General features: G+C 44.9%; 1 protein-coding gene across 6 annotated transcripts in view; it reads right to left on the bottom strand.

Annotated features, from left to right (window-relative positions):
- The window catches only part of PITPNM2 (phosphatidylinositol transfer protein membrane associated 2), a 190,780-nt gene that overhangs the window by 19,516 nt on the left and 156,684 nt on the right, over positions 1-14,580 (bottom strand). For 4 of the 6 annotated variants that reach the window (XM_085858882.1, XM_085858885.1, XM_085858883.1 and 1 more), the window contains exons 17-18: positions 1,843-1,953; positions 682-852 (exon numbers count right to left, since the gene is read on the bottom strand). In XM_085858882.1, the coding sequence (XP_085715008.1) occupies positions 682-852; positions 1,843-1,953 (282 nt within the window). The remainder of the gene's footprint in view (positions 1-681; positions 853-1,842; positions 1,954-14,580) is intronic. The other 2 variants (XM_085858886.1, XM_085858887.1) reach the window with 1 other exon arrangement.

Here is a 14,580-nt window from a genome sequence, read left to right as displayed (position 1 = left end):
AAAGGCAATTATCTGTGCGAATTTAAGTTCATACTATCGGCACTTATTGGAAGTTGCTCGTTTAATTCCTACATTAATTTCGGTTCTAATGACCTTTCATGCTGATGAATCAAGTGTGAAACATGTCGAATCTTTGAGACTCAATGTATTACAGGCTTAATGAAGAAGAATAATAAGAAAAAAAACTTCCTGCGACTGCCACTCATGATGCAATTTGAAAGGTTACCCTCAAATTGTTTGGGAGATGCCAGCACTCCTTTTTGGTTCCATTCCCAAGTAATTCATATGATATTTGGGAGTCAACTGTGAAGTACAGATAATCACCACTTATAGATGAGAACTCAGAATGCGAGAGCAACAGAGTAGGTAAGGCAAGCAGAAAACGTGCCTGAAGGATCATCAGTGAGCAAGTCGGGATTTTAATTGAAAATATGAAAGCATCACTGTAATTCTCATGAGATGGTTCCGGTTTCCAGATTCTTCGACTCGAGATCCTCAATTCTGTTGCCTTCAGCCACTCACAACCAGCATTCACACCACAATATCTCTATGAGTACGTTTTCCCGATGTTTCACCGGCATAGACACAGTGTGCCAAAAACACTCCAAGTAAGTCAGCAATAAGAATACGGAAGGGAACTTTAATAAACAATAACCATGTGATTGTAATGTAGCCGCTTACTGTTTGTCACGTTGCTGGCAGTGAGGCCGTCAGCGACTCCTGAGAACTGGCTCGTGATGCTTGCATCACTGCCTCTGCGAGGACCAGTTGGCTTGCTGCTGAAAGCCCTGGCCATCGATCCCCGTGCCGCTCCCTCCACAAGGGTACTTCCAAGGGACTGAATTGCATCAGCTGTACAGGTAGCGTGGAAGTGTGTTAAACGAGTCGCCGTTATAAGACACAAACAGCAGCCGTGCAGGAAGCGATATCAAATGCAGGTTGAAAACAGCCATAGATAATAAAGGGGGTCAGTGAGGTTGAAGCAGTCTCGTAAAACAACATCTAAATGGATTAGGAAGACAATAAAGTTCAATGACACCAAAAAATTTTTACTGATGGTGTGCAAGTTTGATGTGAAGTATGCGATTGTAAAAGAAAAACAAAACAAGAAAAACCCCATTTGTACTTCTTATTAATTACTGTATATGCAGTACATGCCAAGACCACCTAGATTCATGCACTACAGAAGGGATTACTCATGCATAGTACAAATGGGATTTTTGTCTTTTGAAGAGCAGATAGCATCCAGGTAAGTTTTTTTGTTTGTTTGTTTTTAACCGCTACGACATACGTTCATTCACCGAGAATAGAATAGCAAATCAAAGACAGTCCTGAAAATTAAACTTCCAGCCTGGAAGCTGTCTTTCCCATTCACCAAAATGCCCTTGTTTTCTGTGCAGCTAATTTTTTGAATGCTAAAAACAGCCGCAGACCAAGGTGACTCCCAGTGCAAGAACCTCAGAAACCACAGGAGGTGAAAGTGGTTTTTACATTTCCGAAGTGCAAGTTGAAAACGTGTCGAGTATTACAGTACTATGCTGTAGCCATAGTAAAATGTCAGAGTGAATGGGATATAAGGGAAGGTTCATGGCTCATAGTTCATCGCCAAGGACATGCAAGCTTGCTTGGGGGTAACTTTTGCGTGAAGGCGTGACGAGGCATCGCTCGCCAAGTCATGCGAAGCAGAAAAACGTGTGCGGCTAGTGGGGTGGTGATGGAGGGGTTGAGGTAGGTGGTGATAAGAGCATGGATGGCATGGGGTCTACAGATACGTGGCGTGGCAGAACGAAGCCCCAAAGTGAACAATATGAGTTTTGAGGATGCGATCCGGCGGTTAATTACACGGCGAATTCTGCCAGTTGGGGATGGGCAGGTAGAGAATGAGCTCCGCGGGGTGAGGATCAGCAGTGAGGCTTTCCATCACGAGAAATGGGTACCTCTGCAGAGACTCAACTAAAACAGACACGCATGGGCAGACAGGATGCATGAGTATCACCAGTTAGCAAGATCAGCACAAGAATCATGATTAACGTGACGTGAGGTGCAATCAAGTGAAGCACACAGCACGACACAAGGACTGTGAGGGTACGAGGCAGAGGACGGAATATCAAATCGTGCACCGAGGCACGAAACCCCTCACGTGAAACATTTGTACGCGTCAATGCGAATGGCATTTCACGAGCAATAAAAACTTACAGCCAAGAGCAGATATAAAGCTTTGGTCAAAACAAATAAATAAGCAAACACGCTGGTTTCATCCGCTTCTTTCAACTGCAATGGTGAACGAAGCGAGGTGTATTAAAAAACACACCCATTGGAATGACTAACGGCGCAATGTACAGCCCTGTCGCCACAAAGGGCCACACTATGCGGTCCGGCTCGAAGTATCAGGTCAATCAAGGAACGAGCTCGCAAACCCAAAGGAGACGTTGAAATGACTTGCAATCAAAGATGTTTCACCCGATGAATACACATCATCATTGAACTGATGAGGGCATTTACTAGTGCGCTTTTAACCACCAGAGTTCAGGTGATGGGAAGGAAATTATTTCTTGAATCATGCACATGCTGCTCTCTATGTTCCATCTTTAAAAACCACCATGGCTTCGCAAGGTCACTACCCACAAAGTTTACTGCCAGACTAATCTCAAGACTACTGTCTTGAGACACATCCCTCAAAAGCGTCCTTCCTTGCATTCTACAAAAGGTTATATGCAGACGAAGTGGAAAAATTAGAACTTAAAACCAGCACCTCCACATTGCAATGTTTCTTTGATCCCCGTCCAGTCAGACTTATGGAATATCACCCTTATTCGCCAGCATATAAAGCAACAACCCTTCTCCTTCAACAGTCTTCCAAAAAATAAATAAAAAAAGTTTCCGTCTGGCCTCTCAACTCCATTTCCATTGCTCCATATTTCCAAACATTCCTTCCACGTTCCATGTGCAGCATTTGCCGTATTCCCCACTGAGGCAACGAGTTTTCACTCACAATGCACCCTCCCCGCACCCCCCCCCCCCCCGGCAACCCCAATTCCCTTCGGGCTCAAAGTTTCAGTTAAAAATGAGTCTGTGAGAAGTTTATGGGGAAAAGGCAGAAGTTGCCCTCCGTATAAACCTTCCAGACTCCAGAGTGCAACTTGTCAGATATAAATCGATGGTCGCTGAACCCCATCTGCACATTGACGCAAAAATCAAAGGGCCGGTTGAAAACGTTCCCATGTTAGCTTTATCAATTTGTTTGAAATTCCTTCAACACAAGGACGTGCCAAACAAACACTGCCTCACTGCCGTGTGTCAAATGCTTAAAGGACCGTCAACGTAACTCAGACCTTGACGATATAAAGTACCGTGGACCGCAACACGACTAAGAAAATCCACGACATGCACTGTTATTGAACATTACGCAGGGCACAGGATGTGTCAGCAATGTCTTGTTAAGCAGGCCTGAATGGATCATTGGTGACAACACATTTTGGGTGGTGAAACATGTTGAACTACTTATTCCAACGCACACAGTTGTGCATGTCTCGATCCAGTTCCCAACATTTTCCAGCATATTTGTCCTTATTACATGGGATATGCTTTTATCCAGCAATCTAGAGTTGCCTCTCTCCAGCATTTCCAAACCTCCTTTTGAGATCACTTAAATTTTCAGGCTCAACAACATCGGGTTGTGGGTTCAAACGGATCATCCGACCCCTCCCCTGAAGTCACAGGCTATTACATCATCCACTGCCCAACCAGAATTGCTTTTCTAGGATAAACAACATTCTTTGTAGGTAGATCTGTTATGATAAAGTAAGTGGTGAAAACATATATGTTGCACAGATCCAGCTTGCCATTTAACCGATCAAAATGGCCGAAACCAGGATTTCCCACTTTGAAGAAAATTAAATGAAAAGACCATCGTAGCCCAAAACATTTCTGCAACGCAAAAACCAAAATTCTGACGGGTCAAAATGGATCAAAACGCAAAACCAAAAAAAAAAAAAAAATCGTAGATATTAGTAAAGCCAGCAATTTCACGAGCAATCACCGATGGTCTAACTTGTGCCGACATACGAATCGTTCTGCAAACGTTTATCAGAGGCCGCTCTCCCACGTCCTCTTCCTCTTAGTCGATGGGGGAGAAGTGCAGCCCCGATGAAGTCACAACCCGTTGTGCTTGCACAGATTTTAGGCATATTGCGAGCACATTGGGTTCCCATTAGCATCCCGGCCTAAATCCTACATATCTGGCCTGGAACATCCCAGCAGTTGGGGAAAACCCGTTCTAAACTACAGGTTGCACAACCATTTGGGCTGTCCGAATAGTGCTACAATGACACAAACATATGCAGTGCATGCATTCGAAATATCATGTATCATCAAAGCAGCACACTTTTAATCTCGACATGGGATGTTCAGAAAAGCTTTTGCAATCAAATATTAGTCCAAGAAATGTCAATTTTTCATTTTTTTTATTTAAAAAAAAGTACATATTGTTACGATTCTGCAAAACCGTCGTTCCCCAAGGCAATGGCACACACACACAACATAGTGGTCCCGAGACAGTTATTCCATTACTATTCGTTTTCGATAGCCCTTCCCTTATATGGATTGGGTTTATGGGTCATATGCATTGCGTGGGCTTTAGGCAGTTATTTATCCCCATGCTTTATCTATTTGCCTTCACACACATGACCTTTCTATCATGCATGCATGCAGACCACAGCAACAGGGCAACTCCTTTGCATATGCACGCCATTTCACATTCAAATCGCCAGATGCTCACCTCAAACGTTCACCAGACTCGAACCACAATGCTACAACATTCCTCCGACCACCATAACGCCTTCATAATCATTCCCCCACACTATCGGACCCCAAATCAACTCACCATTGATGGCATAACCTCGACGACTACCACCTCGATCACAAACTCACCAAACTACCACCACTACGCTGCACTACAGATGCCGTCGCTCAACCACAATCACGATCGATGCTCATTACCGCCCTTTGGACCGACAAAGAGGGGGGAACGCAGCACACCATGGTGGACACTCGGATAGGATTGGTCTGGCATATAGCTCAGGGCACGAGTGTGTGCTGGGCTCAGATCAGCGTCGTATAGATAGCCCCAGCGCTCCGCTCAATTGTGGCCTTCATTGCATGTTAGGGGCACATCCACAGCCGGGGAGCATGACCAAATACATGTCAGCCATGTTAATCTCAGAGCTCAGTCACATGGCAGAGTGCAGAGCAAATGGGGCCATATTCCACTGCCGGACCTTCGCATGGGCAGGGTCAAAGCCGTGGTAATGATCCGTGCACCAATGAGTGTTAGAAAGTTATATTGGCTCTCCTGATCCGACTTTGTTAGGAACACCCGGTGATTTATGATCGCTTGGCGGAGGGAGGAGCCCAGAGGGTGGTTCTGGTTCTTCTTGGGTGTTGGTCGGTTCAGGTGATCACAGGTCGAAGGACAGCAAAGCTTGACGAAGCAGAACGGAGTGGAACAGAGTTCACGACCAAACGGAATAGCCAGGCGCCAGACCGAGTGCAGCTTTAGACAGGATCGTAGTACACTACAGATTTCTTTTCACATCACATTAAACAATCTTCTCACGTGTTCTTTGCTTGTTTCCAACCCCCCTTGATTCACATCATTTGCATCTTCCACTTTGCACCTCATCTGCCAATCACTGCACCCCTCATTTTGCACCTTCTTTCGACCACACACAATAGACACCCTCAGTTTTCCTTCACCCCTTCCCCTGCCTCAGTGAATGGGATGCATCAGTCCGTTGACTGCGCAAGGTAAAAAGAGGTCGCAAACACCTCAAACTTTCTCTCTCATTCTTACTATCTAATTTCCTTGGGTATGATTCTGAGGGTGCCTGTCATGTTAGCGTAATTACGATTGTAGAAATCTGGTATCGGTTTAGTTCTGCACCGTATCTTCTTTTGTAACTACGTGTACTTTCTTTTACCACATCTCATCAATCCTTGCTTTCCCCTGCTGTACCTATTGCTGTGCAATAAAATCCCTTTTATTGTACAACTACTTTTACTCACCCTCACTCAGGAATAAATTGCATATATTATAAATGCATTGAGCTCGTCGTGTCTTTCCTCCATTGGTGTAGCATGGTCCGCACGTACTGCTAGCTGATAAAGCTCTTGACTGGTGACTTGACTCTTGACTCTTGATAAAGCTAGCTGGTGCGTACTTGACAGCTCTGCTCGGCTACACCTGATCAGGTAAGTTAATGCGAGTACAAATCGAGGGCACGAGACCCCCTTTTATGAGGCTGTCCACAAGTAAGGTACCCATACGAAGTAGTGAAACCCTGTCCGGATTGCCGGTACCAATCGGCGCTCATGGTTGATTAGCAACCTGCCGGTACGTGGAGTTATCCGTGCTCGATAGTCTCAGGACCGGGCGTTTGAGAGGGATCCGAGTGCTCCCCAACGTGGCAAACTTTGAACCCTGGATCCGCAACAATATAAGTGGTAAGGAAATTTCTTCTCCCAATTATGCATGAGCATCTTCATGGTCAAGTGGACAAAGCCTTGCTGGATTTCACCCTATGCCAGTGTGGTGGTCTGTTCAGGATGTATACATTATATGTATACTTGGATGTTGAAAAATAAACATCACGATTTATTGGACTGTTGTGAGTACATGTATCTCATTCTGAGAACATTTTGAATGCCTCTCGTTTGGTATACATGTACACATGTAAACAGGACATGCATGATCAAACTTGCAATTTGTTGCACTTGCAATTTGTAGGTGGTCCTGAACTTTACAAAACCCATTCCTGTAGAAATCTGTTGCAATTAAAAGATGCAGGAAGTTCGATGAATTGGGAAAGAGGAAGAACAAAAAATGATTATTCGCTCGTTTGGCTCGACTTTGTTTCATCCGAAAGAATGGCAAATCTCCAGGACAAAATGAAACAAGCTCAAATGAGCTAAGATCCTCGTCCTCTTAATGATGACGTCATAAAAACGAATATGACGTCATTGTGATGTATCAGGTTTGCTATAAATTATCTGTGCTAATGCCCGGCTTGATTCCCGCAAACAAAATTCAAACAGCTTGCCAAGTTTTGGAGATAATGGTATAGGCGATTTCCATTAGCGGTGACATTATGACGTCAACTTTTTTTCTAGGAAGAATTTCCAAAATCAGAGATGGTTACTGCCTGCGCGTGGGCTTTCTGCATACACATGGCAAGTTTAACGAAGATTCGATGAAAACTCTGGGTTGTGAAACCAAAAATGTCAAAAAATAGGAATGACGTCATAAAAATTGATATGACGTCATAGTGATGTATCATATGTGCGGTAATTCATCTCTGCTAATGCCCGGTTCGATTCCCGCAAACAGAATTCAAAAAGCTTGCCGAGTTTCGGAGATAATTTTTCAGGCGATTTCCATTAGCGGAGATATTTTGACGTCATAACTTTTTTCTCGGAGGAATTTTCAAAATCGGAGATGGTTACTGTCTGCGCGGGGTATTTTTACATATATACACCAAGTTTCAGGAAGTTTCGATGAAAACTGTAGGCTCTGAAACCAAAAAGTCCACAAGAACAACAACGTGAGTAAGACTTAGAGATCCTCCCCGAGGATCTAAAAACAAAATTACTTTGAACCATGTGCCTTTTAAGTTTTGTTTTAACTGTACTGTCATGCATCGGGTAACATAATTTGGGCTCTGATGATAAAAAAAAACAAAAATTACTGGGGGGGAGGGGGGTAGTGGGCAATTTGTGGGGTATGAGGGCTTGAGTTGGAAGTGGTGGCAGAAAGCCCCTTGGTTCCCCTCAACCCTTACAACAGATTTTCGTTTCATAGAATCTGGGGAAATGCATCTACATTTTACGACACCCTCACAACACTGGCACAATTATTAGTCGACAATTTCCACAAAATGGAAATTGATGCAAATGTTTTCCAATGCAAAAAAGTGCATGCATTGGATTAATTTTCTGCAGAATAAGTTCCCTTTCTCAAGTACGAATTTGAAGAGTTCCACACTGTTCTTGAATGAGCCCAAATATAAGTATTTGTGGCAAAGTTATATTCATCCCATCTTGTCTTCAGTTATCTTACCCATCCTCCCGCTCTCGGTACTCTGAATCCTTTGGCGAGGCAGTTGCTTTAAAATAACTTGCATTCTCCTCCTGGAAGGTCAATCCAACCGAAGGCAACCTCAGATCATTTCACAAAGCCCACAACAAGTGTGTGTCTACTCATCATGAGAGCCACAAAATATCTGTCCAATCTCAAGAATTAACTTTCAAACTTGTCTCCCTCCTCCCAAACTTAGTGGTGCCTCGTCAAGTCTGTTGCTGGTGTATGCTCCCTTTCCATCCCTTCTCTCACTTCAAATGGCACCACAGCCGACTGCTCGTGAGAAGGCCGAATGCCTCAATTCTGTGTTTGCTTCAAAATCTTGTGTCCCTAACCCGTCTCTCTCTGCACACACTCCACCCAGTCGTACCCAACTGCTCCTGGATTCTGTATCTTTTACACCTGAGAAGGTGGAAAAGTTTCTGGCAACCTTCGCCTCTGACTCTGCAATTGGACAGGATGGCATCCGATGTCAGACTGCAACAAAAGCTCGAGATATATCCAGAGAGATGGCCCTGATCTCATGTCTGATATTAAGGGCCTCCATCCATTGTTGAGAGAGTAGAAGCAGCATGTCCAAGGTAGAGTGACTATGTCTGAATTTGAATTGATGATCTGAGATGAGGCTGTTGGAGAAAAGGATTGATTTTATGTCAACTGCGATGATGGATTCCATGACCTTGCTGATGATTGGAAGTGCTGTCAGCTTATTGGGCTGGAGTTAAGGGGATCCGTTTTTGCACCTTTTTAGCTCGCCTGTTCGGAGAACAGAGAGCTATAGCGATACCCCCGGCATGAGCGTGAGCATCAGTGTGAGCGTCAGCATCAGCATCAGCGTGAGCGTGAAAATGTTAAAGTTTTTGGTGCAAGTTATTTCCTTTCTAATGTTTTTATCTACCACACTATTTTTTACTGATTACAATATACAAATACATGTATTGCTTTAAAATTATTTGGATCAGACTTCACTGCAATGCTTTATAAGAAATATTATTAAACGAGTCTTTTAAAAACGATAAAGGTATAAACAGGCGAGCATTGGGTGGCTTTGACACCAACTCTGGTTATGTAATACTGTGATGTTGGTCGATTTCTAATTCCCCATGTGGATCGAGACAAAAAAAAAATATATATATATATATATATATATATATATATATATATATATATATATATATATATATATATATATATATATATATATATATATATATATATATATATACATATATTTTTTTAAACCGCAAACATGCGAAGCACAAATGTTAAAGCAGGGCACACTTTATGACCCGCGAATATGCGGGGTCCACAAAAAGCGAATCTGTGAATAGAGGGGTTCGTCAGTCCTTGCAAAATGACGAGGGAGAAAATTCTGTGCATTTTAAATCGTACATCCACAGAGCCATTTGTGTGTCTGTCTGTCTGTCTCATCATTTTTATCAGAGATAGCCAAACAGAATTTCATCATACTTTAAGAGGTTCATCAGTGAGTGAAGGGGGAGTGCTTAAGTCAAAAACAAATTGGAAAATTAAAAAAATAATCAAAAAGATTTTTTTTAATCGCTCTGTTGTGCCGAAACGTTTGTAGCTATGTGAAAGGTAATATTAGATGGTTCCCCTACCCCGTTTCTTAGAGTGTGCAGTGGGTGGAGGGAAGTATTTTAGCCCCCCCCCCAAAAATGGGGAAAAACCCAAAATTGAATTTCTTTTCAAAATACGAACAGGATTAGAACAGCACTGGGCAACACTGGTGCTCGTGCATAGTAAATGAACCCCGACTGCATAAAGGCATCCCAGTCCCTGCGTAACGGACATTTATCAACTTTCACAACATTTAAATTTATAACACTGGCAATCTCAAGCACACTTATCAAACATCTCCCTCTACTGGTAGCAATAATGTAAGCCCTTGTGCGAGTGGAAGTGACATCACATCGCAGTGTCACTGCAATCTGCGTATTGAAGCTGTGTTCACGGCCAATCTGGAGGAAACAGTCCATGCTCTTTTACACAAACCTTGCTCCCTAGTAAGGTTTCACGTTCACATTAAAATATTTAATGCGGGCAAGGAGGCGAACGCAAACGAAGGAGAGAACTCGTGAGCGACATGAGAAGGCATGGTGGTAAATAACACGGTTACTGCTCAAGAGCAATCAGTGCACCCGGAGATGAATGCGACATCGCTGGGTTAATTGCTTTAATTCGTATGATTCACATATACTGTCACCTGAGGAAAATTCAGGTGACATCTTGTGCAATGGCAATAGTGCACCAGCTTGGCAGCTTATGATAAGATAGGTTTTGAGGAAACATTTTATCAATCAAACGATTGCTGCTGCACACAACATCAACCATTCACATCTTCAGACCGTGAGCCACCGCAGCGAAAACGGTGGTGCCTTGTTCACACAGATTTTCTCTATACTACTGACCCATGATCCCAAACGGATTAACTTCTCTGTTGTTTTGATGAACTGTCTTGCATTCACACAGTTCTCAGCTTCCGAAACTTCAGATTTATTTGCTAACCCTTTTGTCCACACCTTCAGAAAATGTGTGCAGCTTTATTCTGCACAGCCATTTCTGTAACATACCATGCAATTTAAGAAAAAAAAGTTGGATTGCTCTTTTAAAAAAATTAAAGAAGCCCCATTCACACCATCAGACTTTATAGCAATTGAGCCATTAACGATCACCTTTTAGGGAAGGCCTAAGTTTGCTTAACCTCTCCTTATGACTCATATGTCACACCAGTTGGTAAATAAGAGGTCACATGACATCCACAAGCAAAAGAACAATTTATATTTTTAAAAGGCTCTTTTGGCGAAACAGTTGCAGGGGCTCCACCTCGGATGCACATGACTGAAACCACGTGGTACATGCTTGAGAGCCTCATTGGTAATCATTGCTGTCTGCGCTGTCACTGATGATTAGCCAATAAGCGATGAAACCGGTCCAGCAGCTGAGGGGGTGTGTAGCATTGGGATTCTCATGTGTGTACTATTTGTGAATGTCTTTATTGCTGTGTAGGAACTCTGGGAAGGGTTTGAAACAGCAAAACACTTACCTTGCGTAGGCCTTCATGGTTGCTTTATGCAGCTGCTTTGGCAAGAAGAACATGGGAGGTGTCAATTTACATATATATACATATATATATATATATATATATATATATATATATATATATATATACATACATACATACATACATACATACATACACACACACACACACACACACACACACACACACACACACGTTGCGGTTTTGAGAAAATCCAATTGTAAATGTGCACTTGTGACACATAGGTCCTTCAGCGTAGTTATTTCCATAATAAATATTTAGAATAGTCCCTCACCTTGAGATGGGTCAGTGGGATCCAAACTGCGTTAGAACGGGTAGATTAGGATTCACCCCCGATTATTCTTTTGCACATGGAAGGTTGTCGGCAAGGCGTCGAACACCATTTGATACGGGCGTGTGCTTATCCCTTCCTTACATTCCCGCAAGAGCACTGTCTGCAGGTAGATGGCTTGGGAAGTTGACATTCCCAACGGTTCAGTTTACAGGATCCAGCGTGTAATAGTAGGACAGCTCAGCCGAATTCAAGATCACCAGATAAGGGAAGTAGCACATCCGCCAAAGGTGCGTTCCTCGGTCGGTTGGGGGGGGGAGGGAGATGTACCCCCAGTTAAACAGTTCTTAGACGAACAGACAATGGGACACATGGTCGCTCGATCGGCGTCCGCAGTTTTGTCGCAACCCTCCTTAGATCTGGACACCGACTATTGGTCTGGTCTCTCTGATGGTTACCATACCCAAGGAGTTGCTGTAGCTGTGTCCAATAAGCTGACTCCAATGATAATTGAGGTAACACCGGTCAACGAGCGTATTATGAGATTAAGGATTCGTCACTCCTTAGGTGTCATTTCCCTGGTCTCTGTTTATGCTCCGACTGAGGCGAGTGATATCACCGTGAAGGATGCATTCTACGCCACGCTCGAGTCTGTGGTTGATCAGTGCCCCAGACGAGATACACTTCTAGTCTTGGGGGATTTCAATGCATCGACTGGAACTGATAGGGATGGTTATGACGTGTGTGTTGGTCCCCATGGGTCAGGAACTATGAACCAGAATAGCACTAAGCTCCTTGACTTTGCAAGAAGTCATGGACTTAGGGTGGCTGGTTCATGGTTTCAGCGCCCACAAGCTCATCGCTGGACTTGGTATTCCAACGCTGGCGGTGTGGCAAAGGAGATTGACCATGTCCTCATTGACGGTCGTTGGAGGATGATCCAGAACTGCAGGGTCTACCGGAGTGCTCAGTTCCTCAATACTGCCCACAGGCTTGCTGTAGCAACTCTAAAGCTGCACCTTAAATCCTGGAGAATGGTACCATCCCAGCCGAGGCTGGATGTTGGCAAGCTCAGGGATGAGAGAGTAGCTGAGGAGTTTGTGAACAGGCTGAGTGGACACTTGGGGGGTCTGGGTGCTTTGGGGGGTCCTGAAGAGTTGTGGAGTGCCTTCAAGACCACCGTCCTTGATGTTGCCGGTGGATGTCTTTGAACTCACTGCAGGGCAAAGAAGAATTTTGTCTCTCAAGGGACACTGGATACCATTGACCAGAGTTGCAGGGCAAGGCTGAATGGCAGAGCTGAGCTGTTCAGGGAGCCTAGGCATAAAACTGTAGGCCTACGTGTACTGAGGGTGGACAAGGAGGCCTATGTGCGAGGAATCTGTGAGGGGGTAGAGCATCACCTGTGGACAGGTGATTCTCGTCCCGTTTACAGGGGAATTCACGCATTGCGTTCATCCAAGCCCATCCCTCGGAGCACTGCAGTTAGAGCAGAGTGGTAGGCTCTTGACAGAGGAGTCTGAAGTGAAGGCCCGCTGGGCCGGTTACTTTGAGCGGTTGCACCAGGCTGATCCCCCAGATGTCGAGTTGGACGTCAAGGGTGTTACAATCCCTGTTGCTGACCCTCGAATCAACTGTGGTCCACCTTCGCTTGTGAAAACACGGGCTGCGGTGAACCAGTTGAAACGGGGCAAAGCTCCAGGGATCTGTGGCATCCATGCTGAACTTCTCAAGGCTGGTGGGAATGCTGCACTCGTGTCGTTGCATGCAGTTTTGTGCTCTGCCTGGAACACAGGCATCATCCCAACTGATTGGAAGAGGGGCCTTGTTGTTCCTCTCTGGAAAGGGAAGGGTGATCGCCAAGACTGCAACAACTACCGAGGGGTGACGCTGCTCTCAGTGCTGGGCAAGGTCTTTGCTCGAATAATTCTTGATAGGGTTCGCCACCATCTGCTTGAGCACCAGCGTCCAAAGCAGTCAGGCTTTACACCAAAGAGGTCAACGATTGACCGTATCCTTGCTCTTCGTGTCCTCACCGAACGCAGATGAGAGTTTCGGCAGGGGCTGCTTGCAGCCTATGTTGATCTCTGTAAAGCGTTCGATTCAGTGAATCGGGATGTCCTCTGGAGGATTCTTGGTCTTCGTGGGGTGCCACCAAAACTGATCGATCTGATGTCTGAACTCTACTCTGCTACTGAGAGTGCTGTGAAGTGTGGTGGTGCTATCTCTGACTTATTTCCAGTTGTTACTGGAGTTCGTCAGGGGTGTGTACTGGCCCCCACACTTTTCAGCACTTGTATGGACTGGATTTTAGGGAGGATGTCGGAGAGATCAAGCTGCGGTGCATCGTTTGGGAATGTCAAGATCTCGGACCTTGATTTTGCAGATGATGCAGTCATCTTTGCGGAGACTTTAGATATCCTTTTGGGGGCCCTCGAGGTGCTGAATGAGGAGTCGGAGCCGCTGGGATTACGGGTTTCTTGGGTCAAAACTAAGATCCAGGCTTTCGGTGACATCTTGGATGCTGCTGTCCTGTCTGTGTCTGTTTGTGGTGAGGATGTTGAGGTCGTGGAGAGATTCACTTTCCTTGGCAGTGATATTCATGTCTCTGCTGGCTGTGAGTCAGAGGTCAATAGACATCTGGGTCGGGCCTGGGGAGTCATGGATTCACTGGATCATGGGGTGTGGCGCTGCCGGTAGCTGTGCGGGAGGACGAAAGTCCGAGTCTTCAGGTCCTTGGTACTTCCAGTCTTGCTCTATGGATGCGAGACTTGGACTCTGACCAAGGATCTGAGACGGAGACTTAATTCCTTTGGTACCAGGTCTCTTCGGAGAATCCTTGGCTATCGCTGGTCGGATTTTGTGTCCAACGAGCGGTTGCTGAGAGAGACTCGGATGAGATTTGTTTCCTGCATAGTCCGTGAGCGTCAGTTGCGGCTGTATGGACATGTGGCTCGTTTTCCAGACGCTGATCCTGCTCACCAGATTCTCTCAGCGAGGGAGTCTCATGAGTGGAGGAGGCCAGTGGTAAGACCACGTGCCTCGTGGTTGCAGCAGGTTGACCATCATCTCAAGGAGATGGGAATGGGC

The sequence above is a fragment of the Eptatretus burgeri genome, chromosome 16 (assembly GCF_056783735.1).
Source record: "Eptatretus burgeri isolate ZD-2024b chromosome 16, Ebu_testis_v1, whole genome shotgun sequence".
NCBI lineage: Eukaryota > Metazoa > Chordata > Myxini > Myxiniformes > Myxinidae > Eptatretus > Eptatretus burgeri.
Note: the sequence above shows the minus strand (reverse complement) of the source record. Positions and strands in the feature narration are given on the sequence as shown.